At 50.5% G+C, this 12227-nt stretch overlaps 1 protein-coding gene across 3 annotated transcripts in view; it reads right to left on the reverse strand.

Moving 5' to 3' along the window:
- Positions 1-1429: 1429 nt before the first annotated feature.
- The window catches only part of CPXM2 (carboxypeptidase X, M14 family member 2), a 136955-nt gene continuing 126157 nt past the window's right edge, over positions 1430-12227 (reverse strand). The window contains exons 12-14 of one of the 3 annotated variants that reach the window (NM_001206057.2): positions 10197-10336; positions 8233-8332; positions 1430-2773 (exon numbers count right to left, since the gene is read on the reverse strand). In NM_001206057.2, the coding sequence (NP_001192986.2) occupies positions 2520-2773; positions 8233-8332; positions 10197-10336 (494 nt within the window). In that variant the 3' untranslated portion in view covers positions 1430-2519. Of the gene's footprint in view, positions 2774-7940; positions 8027-8232; positions 8333-10196; positions 10337-12227 lie in introns of those variants that run through there. The other 2 variants (XM_059881910.1, XM_059881911.1) reach the window with 2 other exon arrangements.

Below are 12227 nucleotides of genomic sequence, written 5' to 3' on the forward strand. Positions count from 1 at the left end.
TCTGGGCTTGGCTCAGCAAGGAGAAGCCACTGAATTATTACAGAGCCAACGGGGAGCCCACCACAGCGGATGAGTAGAGGAGCAGCTCTAATAGACCAGAGCGTCAGGATCTGGAATGTCACCTCTCCCCCAGAGATCAGGGGACATCACAGCCCCATAGGCCTTCACAGTCCTCAAGCCCATGGGCTTACTCCACAGGAGCAGAGGAGAGAACGGAGAGGCTGCCCTGCCCAAGATCACACACCAAAGGGTGGTGCCAGGCCTGGAAGCCACAGCTCCAGCCTGCAAACCCGACACCTGTGGATGGGCTAAGTCTGAAGATACGCTTGCAGAGGGTTGAGAATTGCTGAACGAGGCAGATGGTGAACCACAGCCTCATGGGTGAGAGATAGACACTGGCAATGAGAGGCATCTTGGTGCCAAGTGCAGGGACCAGGCTTCCCAGCAGGATGCAGCAGGGATCTGCCAATCCACCGTCTGCCAATGCCCTTGGAATGCTAATCCTTCTGAACTGCAGGGCTGGTTGATCATTTCAAGGGTTTTCTAGTGTCACCTGTCACAACTAACGCTGCCAGGGTTTTCCTACAACAGGCTTCTTGGAGAGCTTCGTGGTGAATAGCTATATGACTATAGAAAGTTAAATTCATTCAAATTATATAACTAGAAATGCTTTCCCCAAGTTGTACGAGTCACATTCCAAGTGCTCAAAGGCCACGTGTGGCTACTGGCTGCTGTGTTAGGTACCACAGAATCAGACATCTCCATCACCGCAGAAGGTTCTAGTGAACAGCAGGGGTCAGCTAACAATGCCCCAGACTGCGGTCAAACCCAGCTGCAACAAGTTTTTATTTTTGGCCTCCTTGTCGGATCTTAGTTCCCCCACCAGGGATTGAACCTGGTCCACCACAGTGAAAGCATAGTGTCCTAACCTTACTGGACCTCAGGGAAGTCTCTGCCACATGTTTTAATGAAGCTTTACTGGAACAAGGCCACACCTGCTTGATTTATGTATGGTGTATGTCTGCTTTTGTGCTAGAATAGCAGAGCTGAGTACTTGTGACAGAGACTTTATGGCCTGCAAAACCTAAAATATTTACAATCTAATCCTTTATAAGGCTGCCGATCTCTTGTGTAGATTCTCAGAAAGTGACATGAGACTCTTTTCTGGGAAGGCGCTCCCTGGCATCTCCAGGACTTACTAGTGGGTCCCAAGTGTCAGGATAACTTCACCCCAGCACAGGCGCCCCCATCCCCACCCTGGGGCAGGAGGGAGGGGACACAGAGCTGGCCGCACCTCTACGGACCTTGATCCGGGTACAAGCTGCCCCTCTAGAACAGGCGCCTTCTCCAGGGTGACCAACTGCAGAGAGAGGAGGTGGGGCATGGCGTCTGGGTGGCTGCGAGTCTACCTGAGAAAACCACACGACTAGAAGGATCTCACCACTTGCTTTATTTTTCTCTTCTTCCCAGGTCAGTGAGGCAGCAACATTAATAAAAAGCGAGACGAACTGTTCTCTTGCACGGAGATTCAATAACCCTTCCCACACCAATGCTCCCTGATAATTCTAAGAGCTTTTCATCAAATGGAGTCTAATCTGGATGGCCCAGCATCCCACACACCAAAAATAACTGCCAGGGTGATGTCAGGCCAGCTTAGGAGTGCTCGCTTCCAGGAAAGGAGGACTATATTGAACAGGGAGGGCTGACGGTCAGCCTTTTTTGCTCAAGTCCCAGCAGGTCAGAGAGCCAGACTAACTGCTCTGGTTCCTTAGGGAGGCTGGCGCCTCCTTCTGTCCCTGTTTAGGGAGCCCCCGACTGCAGCAGCGGGAAGTTTTGGGGGTTCTGTGTGGGCCCCACTGCACACCACTTGACCCAATGCACGCCTGCTGCCCACATTCACTCTTGAATTATTTCAGCCTTTTTCTCCTTTTATGAGCATGATCCTTTGTTGAAAGGGGAACTAAGCTAAATCAAGAGGCAGACTGAAGCTCACTTGGTAATGTCTCTATTGTCAACAGAGTGCAGGATTCATCTGCAGCAGCTCAGAATGTCCTGGGGCCAGACAGGGTGGGTTCTTAGAATGCTTGTGAGCATCTCAGCTGGTAACATTTGGGACAGCAGAGCCCTGGGGATGCTGCCACTGTCACTGTGCAAACTGCAAATGCACCAGGAATTCTTGCTGTCACGCAGACAGGAGAAGCACCGGTTTCCTTTCCTGTACAGCCCGGAGACCCTCAACAGGCAAGCTCCTCCCTCTCTCTCTCTCAGAGTCTCAGGTTGGCTTGTTGAATTATTTCACCTCTACCAGCCTTCCTCTGCTGCTTTGCCCAAGTTATTTGGATAAATGGGAACAAAGAAACTATCCTAAGTCCCCTGCTGGGGACCGGCCTTGCAGTGCACACATACTCCCAGGCCTTCATGAATTACAGAGAAAACAACAAGGAGTGAGTCCTCTATGGAGCTACAACCAAGGCGGTTTAATTTGCAGGGGTCCAGGGCACGACTCAAGAGTTGGGAGGTCACCCGCGCTGTCGTCTCTTCCGCCCCTGCAGCTTCAACCGCCTGGCTGGCAGGCTGACGGGCTGCTTTCTGAACTTCTCCATGATCTCTCTGATCCTGGCCAGGTTGGTTTTGCTGAGCGTGAAGTCGCACTGCGTGGCCCCCATGTCATAGCCAACCATGCAGTTCTTAGTGGACGAGGTGAAACCTTCTGCCTTGGCTGTGACCACATACTCTCCAGGGTTGAGGAGGCGCCAGTAATCCCCGTCGCTGGCTGTGAAAAGAAAACAGGAGAATTGAGAGCAGTCCCTTCTAACAATGATACCAACCAGCCCTGTTATTCCAAGACCAGTCTCCTGGCCAGGGAGAGACCTGGAGACAGGCAGTGTGGAATTCGAGCCCCGGCAAATGCAAATTCTTAGTACATTTTGGACGCCGAGATGTTTTCCTTTTGGGACGTTACCTTAATGGTTTTAACAGGAAGGGGACTGGGGTGTAGGCTCCCTGCAGTGTTAATACGCATGAGCAGAGATGGAGACATGATCCCTAACATTCCTTTCTCTCTGACAATACACACCATTCATTATGAACTTGAACTTCTAAACCGTATGCCCTTGCCACAGAATGCCATCTTGAAAAGCCATCTGTGCCTGGTTTCCTGGCTTCCCTTAGCATGGCTATAAATATAGAAGAGTCGTATGAGGGTGGGGCTCTTCACTTCTGAAAAAGAGAAGGAAAAGGCTACAGAGGACTTGGGCCAAATGACCTGGAAGGAGGTACCAGATGTCTGCACCTCATTCCCTGGTCTTCCATGAAGAACTGGAGCTTCAGGGGCAGGTACATGTTGCAGGCAGTGTCCCCTGCCTCCTCCCCAGCTCCCCTCAGTGACACCATTGAGCAGGCATCCAACAGGGATCTGACTGGACCCGTGTCCATCCTCAGCTCGCTAGATTCTTGTTGAATAAAGCAGGGTCTAAGGCCAAGGCCACTCCTCCCCAGGGGACCCACACCTGCTGAGATCACTAGGACCCCTGACATTAAGGGGGCTTTGCGATAGAAAGTTCAGTTCAGCTCAGTTGCTCAGTCATGTCCGACTCTTTGCAACCCCATGGACTGCAGCACACCAGGGTTCCCTGTCCATCACCAACTCCCAGAGCCTGCTCAAACTCATGTCCATCGAGTTGGTGATGCCATCCAACCAACCACTTCATCCTCTGTCAGCCCCTTCTCCTCCTGCCTTCAATCTTTCCCAGCATCAGGGTATTTTCCAGTGAGTCAGTTCTTTGCATGGGGTGGCCAAAGTATTGGAGCTTCAGCTTCAGTCCTTCCAATGAATATTCAGGGCTGATTTCCTTGAGGATTGACTGGTTGGATCTCCTTGCAGTCCAAGGGGCTCTCAAGGGTCTTCTCCAACACCACAGTTCAAAAGCATCAATTCTTTGGTGCTCAGCTTTCTTTATGGCCCAACTCTCACATCCATACATGACTACTGGAAAAGCCATAGCTTTGACTGCTGCTACTGCTGCTAAGTCGCTTCAGTAGTGTCTGATGGACCAAAAAGGAAATGTCAACTCTGACGCAGCCCACAGAAGGATGAGACAGGTGCCAATCCACCAGACCGACCCAGTCAAGCTCGTGGTAAGCTGTGTGACAACCTCCATTTCTACAGGAGTAACTGGACGCCCAGGGAAGTGTCACATCTACACAAGGTCACACAGCTAGTGATCAGCTGGTCTTCCAGGGCCAGGTTTGTTCTCTCTGTTAGGACAATCTGTCCTGTCCGGTCTAAAGAGAAAAGGCCGGATTTGATCAAGTGCTATGTAGGCCTGGGCAAGGTTTACTTGTCTGAATGAGTCCAGAAGTCCTCAAATGGATGGACGAGAACTCTCTGTGTGAGTGAATATGTATCTTACACACATACACACATAACACTCTAAAGCACCACGTTTAAACTGACATCACAAATCTCTGTTTATCTGAGACATCCCATGCAATGCGTGCAGTGAGCTCATGAAAGCACAAGATGTTGTGAAAAATGAAATACGCAGGCAATTGTTCACCACACGCTCGCAGAGTCTGCTACCTGGTAAACAGGCCTCAACATGAGAGCCCTGGGCATATAACACAGGCGGGTGGCTCCCTGTCTTTCTCAGCACCTGCATCTTTCTCCAGTGAAAATGCAAGGTTCTCAACTACATAAAATGTCACTTCATGGTTTTTCAGAGACCAAGAGCCACGTCTGGCCATCTCTGTCCAGTTAATCAGATGGCCCCGACCTCCTGGGCAGGGCAGGCATCCCCTGAGACATTCCTCCAAGCTCTCAGCTCCCAGACACACCTGCCAGGGGCGCCTCTGCTCCTCCAGACCTCATGACCGGAGTGTGAGTAACTTTCCTGTCCTGTCCTGGCCCCATGCTGAGCCCTGGGCTCCATAAGACCTGTGCTTCCTCTTTCCCACTTAACACTGGGTTTCAATAGTGCGTCCTCTAAGCATGCCAGCTGGATTGAGTGGGATGAAGACCAACAGTCATGCAAACGTGAACCCAAATGTCCTGTTCCTGCGAGAAGTTGAACACCTTACCTCTCAACTACTGTGGGTACTTTCTCCCCACAAACGCAGGGGTGGGTTAGTTAAGATCAGGAACTGGCCTCCTGCCAACGGCTGCCTACCCTGATGGAGGCCCTGGAGGTGAGACCTCTCAGTGGGAGTGTCTACCTCAAGGACACACGGGAGGGCAGTTTAAGATCCCCCAGGGAAGGGGCAGCCCAGGTTCACACCAAGGGAGGTGCTCAGGGAGCCAGAGGAGCAAAAGAAATCCACAAATAACACACACTTGTCAGCACTACTAATTCAGATTTATAAGATGGCTTTGGAATTCTTTTTCTCCCAGCAACAGCAGCAGGCTCCCTCCTCACACCCTCCTCAATCCACCTGTCTTTGGTGTGCCAGCCTTCTTATCGTGCCGCCCCGCCAGGTGTGTGCCTGGGGGGAGCATTCTGTGGGGCTGCACGGGGAGGTTGGCACCCAGCTGGCACTGCCTGGCATAGGTGGATGGAAGGGACAAGCCAGGTCCTAACGGAGGGCCATTCGTTAGCAGGTTGGGTTAGTGTCTCCCGAACAAAAGACAGTCACGTGGCATTCTGAGCTTGCTGTTGGGCCAGCACATTTGCATGCGTTCAGAAAGCATCCTTACTAACTTCACTCCCTGTGGAATTCCATTGCATACGCCTGCTTATTTTATGCAAAATCCCTCCTGGAATAAAATTTGTCAGATCACATAAGCCTCAGAGAGAAATCAAGGCAGATTCAGAGCTTACGTGACGTACGGGAGGACCCTGAAACCAACACGATGAAGAACTGTCCGTGACACATGGGATTCCTCTGTAATGAGAAGGTGCTGGGAGATTATTTGGGGGAATAAAGGGAGGGCAAGCTGAGTTTCCAATTAGCTCATCGAAACTCTCCTTGATGACAGGGGCTTGAAATTCCGAGCTCATCAGGCAGAGTTCTCTCTGCTGTCTTGTGGGGCCCCACGGGCATTTTATCTCCCACTCTATTTAAAACTCTCCTTCTCTCACATTGCCTACAAGGCGCTAATGGTCCAAGGAATGTTCCAGGCTCTTTAACGAATCACTCTTTTTTCGGAGCTCATTAATAATGTTTAAAATACAAGTCCTGGGCAGAACCAGATCAGACAGCCCATTTGATCCATAAGGATCACCCGTCCCTTACGTGTCTGGCCCATGACAAGTTTACAATCTGCATCTGTTGAATGAATGAATAAGTGAATGAATGAATGGATCAGTGTGTGCCCGTCAATGTGGGCTCAGTTCAGTTCAGTTCAGTTCAGTGGGGCTCCTATGTACCAAATGCCACGCAACCCAGTGTGTGGCCTCGTGGTCAGTAGCTATAAGATCCTGGGGGACAAGTGGCGTGATGCTCAGGAAATAACGGCTGAGTGAAGAAACAGGTTAACTACCTTGAGAGAAGGCGATTCAGGGCATCACACCGTAGACCACTGCTTCATGGCATTTCAGATGCGTGTCACCCATTGACACGATATTTGTCCCTGTATGTCAGGCATGTGAGCGGGCAGCCTAGCATCGAAGAACACCTGGGCCAGGGTGACAGTCTTTACATGTACTGAATCCCAGCCTCTCCCTGCCCAGAGCCTCTGCTTCCTCGCAGGTCAAATGGGATCACTTCGGGGAGGACAGTGTCTCCATGCATGTGATCAGCTAGTGGGGAAAAGGCCCCTTCTCTCCTTAGGGAGGAACAGCATGGACAAAGGAAGGGCCCACCATGGAGAGTCTCAATCCCCGGTTCAGTCCCAGTTCAGCCTCTCGCTGTGCGTCTGGGAAATGCCGCATCGTGGCCAGGGTGGCTGGCTGCCTGGGCCCAGGGTAAGCTCCCAGACCCCAGGCACAGGCCAGGGCAAGTCCGTGGAAGTCTCATTTCTCCAGTTCAAGGGTGTTTGTGACTGAAGAAGTCTTTTTTTTTTTTTTATGACAATCATTTCCTTCCTCTTGCTGATGGTGCATCCGTTCCCTACACCTGGGCAGGACCTGCCCTGGGTCTGGTGATGTTGCCTGCCCCACCCCCTACCCTCCCAATGGCCCACATCCTACTACCCAGGACCTGTGAATTGATCTTATTTGGAAAAGCGGTTTTTGCACATGTAATTCAGGCTCTTGAGATGAGATCAGCCTGGATTACACGAGTGGGTCCTAAATCCAACGATCTGTCCTCAGAAGAGACAGAGGAGGAGGAGCCAGGAGGAAACGGAGGCAGAGACTGGAGTGACGCAGCCAAGGAAGCGCAGGATTACCCAAAGCCACCCGGAGCTGGAAGAGCCAAGGGGGAACACTCCCGAGGCTCCAGGGAAGCAGAGCCCCTCCGACACCAGGACTGCAGACTCCTGGCCTCCGTAACACAGAGAGAATACATTTCTGTTTATTTAAGCCTCACCATTTGTCATGGCAACCACGGGAAGCCAATGCAGGACCCGGTGCCCTGCTCACTGCCACTGACAGCAAAGCGTCTGCCTTGCAGACTCAGCGCCCTCTAAAGTCGCCCCCACCCCCTACAAAAACCTCTGCGTGTCGGTTTGATCATGCCTGTGGGCAACCATCTCCAGCAGAACTCTTGCTGACAATCTGAGTTAGGCATCCAAGCAATTCTCTGCCATGCACATCTGTCACTGCCTCATGGCACCAACGTTGTCCATAGAAAGTTAAGGTCTCTGTTTCATATTTCCCCCTGAACACACCAAGTGCATCCCAGGTGATGGGAGTCCTGGGGTGCAAGGGAAAGCCTGGGCGTGTTTTCACCTCACTTTCTGATCAGCAGAGAAGAAGGCAGCCGGTGGGCAGGTGCCCGGTGTCTGCAGGCTGCCCTCCCGCCAGCTCGGGAACTCTGGAACCAGCAGGGACACAGCATGCAGCTGCTCACATACCTCAACCCAAGCCCCACCCACCTCCTGAACCTTCAGTGGGTCCTCCAGCCTCTCGGAGCATCTGGCTTCCACCTGAATAAGGGACAGAGAGAAGGCAGAAAGCATAGGCTGAACACCTGGCTTCCAGGGTCTCCCATGGAAAGTTGGAGGAAAGAGAGGATAAGGTAGAGCAGAGGAGGAAGTTTCCGGACCTCACCTTGTGGTTCTAACTCAAGTCAAACGCTTCAAGAATAAGGGTATTTGCTCCTAAGAAACGGTTCACAGACACTCGCAGTTACCTGTTCGGATGTCATGGTTAACGCCTTCCACGGAGATAACAGCATTTGGAATTCCTTTTCCATGCGAATCCCTCACCAGGCCTTTGATGCCCCGATGGACCTACTCGGTGAACATGAGGAAACAGAGGGGCTCACAGACCATCCGGAACAGCAAACGTGCCTATAAACCTACTGCCAGCCAGGGCTACCCAGAACCCCCTCAGAGCCACATCTGGCTTGAAAGCTCCCCAACTCTGTGTGGATTTGGTGTGTAAATTTCTGTATTCCTTTTTACTGGAAAGTCTTCCACCGGAGTTAAAATGTTCCAGAGGTTGAGAAAATATTAGGATCTGAGATGGTTCATAAAAAACACATCCTGTAAAAAATGGAATTTAATTTTTACAGGCATATTTATTTTGACTTTCCTGGACTCTACAGACTTAAGAAATAGACTCTAAGAATCAAACAGGAGAGGAAAGACTCAAAGAGGCTCCTGTAAAGTATAGTTCAGTCCCCAGGGCCCTCCTGTTGATGAGCTGAGTCATGTGATGCACACCGATTGGGTTTCCCCATCTGAAGATCCAAGGTGACATACCATCACTTCCAATGACACTCTTTACACGCACTGCTAAGCCTGGGCATTTTATTCATAGGAGGTTCTTTGGCTAAACTGGGATCATCATGTTAGAATGACTAGGGTCTTCTTTGTCTGCGTACATAAAATGAAAAAAGAGCCTTCCCCCACAGAATTCCAGAGTGGGGATGGAAAGTGTGCTCATGGCTTCCTAAGAAGGGAGAACAGGTTCACAGCCTTCTCTACCATGAATGTGTACTGTGGGCTGCACTGACCCTCCCAGGACTCATGGATCAGATGTGGATGCTATTGCTATAAACTGGTGCCAACCTCTACCACCCATGTGGAGGTGCAGGTATCAGGAAGCTGGCAGCCCAAGCCCTTGGCTAAGATGATGCCTCTGACTCATCTACAGCCACCCATGGAGGAAGGGCAACCTCCCAATACAGCCTCAGCATCTTACTTCCTAATGAATGGGAGTCATGGTAGAATCATCTGAAGTTCAACATTCATTTTTATCTCTCTGGTCTCTGTGAATCTATTCCTTACTGGGGAATGGATGCTACTTGCCTAGTTTTAGTACCAAACGAAAGCCAGTTTGCCCAATACTATGAGACAGGTGTGTCACTGAGAACAGAAGAAAAGAAAGGTGTGGGAAGGTCCTAGCATACACGGCAAGGCTTCCTCACTGGCCACAAGCAGATGCTCACCAGCTCCAAGCAGAACCTAGCTGGTATGATTTAGAACTGTTCCCAGGTGGCACCCGGCTACCTGCAGCAGTTAGTCCTCAGCCTCTGAGCTGATGTTATGGGTTGAACTGTGTCCCCCACAAATCCATATGTTGAAGTCCCCACCCCTCCAGTACCTTAGAAGGTGACTGCTTTTGGAGATAGCATCTTTAAAGAACTGATGACACCAGAAGAGTGGGCTTTATCGTCTGACTGATGTCTTTAAAAGAGGAGGAAACCTGGACACATAGGGATGCCAGCAGTGTATGCACACAGAGTAAAGAGCATGTGAGGACAGTGAGAAGGTGGCCATCCACAAGCCAAGAAGAGCGGCTTTGGAATGAAACCTGCCTGCTGACACACTCATTTTGGACTTCCAGCCTTCTCCTGTTTCCCAGCCTGCGTGTTTTGTTATGTTAGACCTAGTTGATGAAGACAGGAAGCCTGGGCATGCTGGCTGGACACAAATCACCCCTCCCAACAGAGCAGCGATCTGGAGTCTCACTCACCAAGAACCAGTGGGAGTGACTGACATTGACACAGAGCTCAGAGACAACAGCTCCTTCCGACACTATAGTCACCAGCCCAGGATGATGGTATTAATTCTGATCTCAGGCTTTCGGCCATCTCAAGGGCTTTGCTCCCTAGCGAGCCCCCATCCCTGCCGAGTGCCCGCATCATACCTGCTCCATGAACACAATCAAGGATTCCCGATTGTTCTCCCACTCCTCAGGCAGCTCGCTCTCATGTGGGTATTTATCACAGCCCACGTAGATGGACAGCTCGAAGCAGTTTGTGTGAAGGTAGCTGAAATCGTTGAGACCTGCCAAGCCAACCAAGTAACATTTTAGCTTCACGGTGCTCAGAGGGGCACGAGAGACAGCAAGAGCACACGACTCCGAGGAGTTCATCTGAACAAGGAGGCATCCAGTATCTACTCTACACAAAACATTAATTAGAGCAACTGCAGGGGAACAGAAAGGGGGGTGGGGCGGGTGTTGAGAGAGAGAGACAAGATGCAGCTGGAACATCTTTATGGGGAAGACAGGCATGTGCAGAACATCTCTGAGAAAAGGGGGACTGAAAGAAGTGTCTTCTAGATAAAATCACTTTCGTTTTATTGAACTCAGTTTAATACTATTTTTAGGATAGTGGTATCACTTCTTTTTCTTGTGTAACTTTGTTGTGATCATTTTATTTCTTTATTTTTTGGCTGTGCTGGGTCTTTGTTGCTGTGCAGGCTTTTCTCTAGTTGCAGCGAGCAAGGGCTACTCTCCAGGTGTGATGCGTGGGCTTCTCACTGCAGTGGCTTCTCTTGTTGCCGAGCACGGGCTCCAGGGCCCAAGGGCTTCAGCAGTTGTGGCTCCCAGACTCCAGAGCACAGGCTCTAAGCTGTGGCCCATGGGCTTAGCTGCTCTATGGCAAGTGGATATTCCTGGATCAGGGATCAAACTTGTGTCTCCTAGATTGGCAGAGGGATTCTTTACCACTGAGCCATCAGAGAAGTCCCACTTTTTTCAGTTTGTTAAATTCTTGTCTCTTTTTCTTTTGTTCCTGTGGCTTTTTACTTTGCCATTTTTTAAGGTCTCATTAATAATGCGCATTTTTAGTGTTTAAATTTAGCTCAGTCGTTATGCTGCTCTCACCAACAGCTCTGTAACTGTGGAATGACACGTGTAGTTGTCCATTCTAACTCATAAACACAGCTATCCATCTCACCCTTTATTGAGTTCCTACATAAGCCAGAACCTGTCTTTAGCGCTCTACAGCCAAGCTCACTTTCTCTTCACCACAAACCAGCAGAGAGGTAGGTAGTTGTAGCCCAATTTCACAAATAAGAGAATTGAGGCAGAGACTGGTCCAGGAATGCATTAAGGAATGTATCCAGAATCACACATCTGGATAGAGTTGGGGTTTGAACCCAGGTGTGTGTAATGCCGGCCTAGAACTTGTTTATCATTGCTCAGGGACTGTAGGACAAATGCCCTCACCACCCGGCTGGAGAGCAGACAGCCTCTTGCATCCTGACATGCCTACAACAGGACTTGGTCCCTGTGTTCATTTCTTAGGGTTGCTGGTATCAAGGATCACACCAACTGGGTGGTCTAAAGCAACAGAAACATATCCTCTCATAGTTCTAGAGGCCAGAAGCCCAGAATCAAGGTGCTGGCAAGGCCACACTCCCTCCGAAGGCTCTTCCCTGTTTCTTTCAGTTCCCGACGGCCCTTGGTTTCCTTGGCTTGCAGCTGCACCACTCCCAGCTCTGGCTCTGTCTTCACAGGGCCTTCTCAGTGTCTGGATCTTCTCCCTGTCTACCCCTTACAAGGACATCTGTCACTGATTTTAGGGTCCATCTGGGTAACTCATGATGACCTCATCTTGAGATCCTTAATGACACCTACAAAGACCCATTTTCCAAATAAAGTCACACACACAAGTTCCAGAGATGAGGAAGTGGACATATCTTTGGGGGCCCCATCCCATTACAATACCCAACATTTGCAAAATGGACAAATGAATGTCAGGTGGCATGAAGTTCAGGGCCTGCCTGCCCAACATTTTCAGTTTTGGGCAGCAGGATGATTAGCAAGAACACAGTGCTACTGTGCCCCAACTGACAGCCAGGCGGATTCCCCCCGCAGCAGGTGCCTCCACCAAGCCTTCCCTGGGTTCTGAGAGTCAAGGCCACAGAGAGCAGGAGTCGGTGGGGCTGG

Source organism: Bos taurus, chromosome 26 (assembly GCF_002263795.3).
Source record: "Bos taurus isolate L1 Dominette 01449 registration number 42190680 breed Hereford chromosome 26, ARS-UCD2.0, whole genome shotgun sequence".
Classification (NCBI taxonomy): Eukaryota; Metazoa; Chordata; class Mammalia; order Artiodactyla; family Bovidae; genus Bos; species Bos taurus.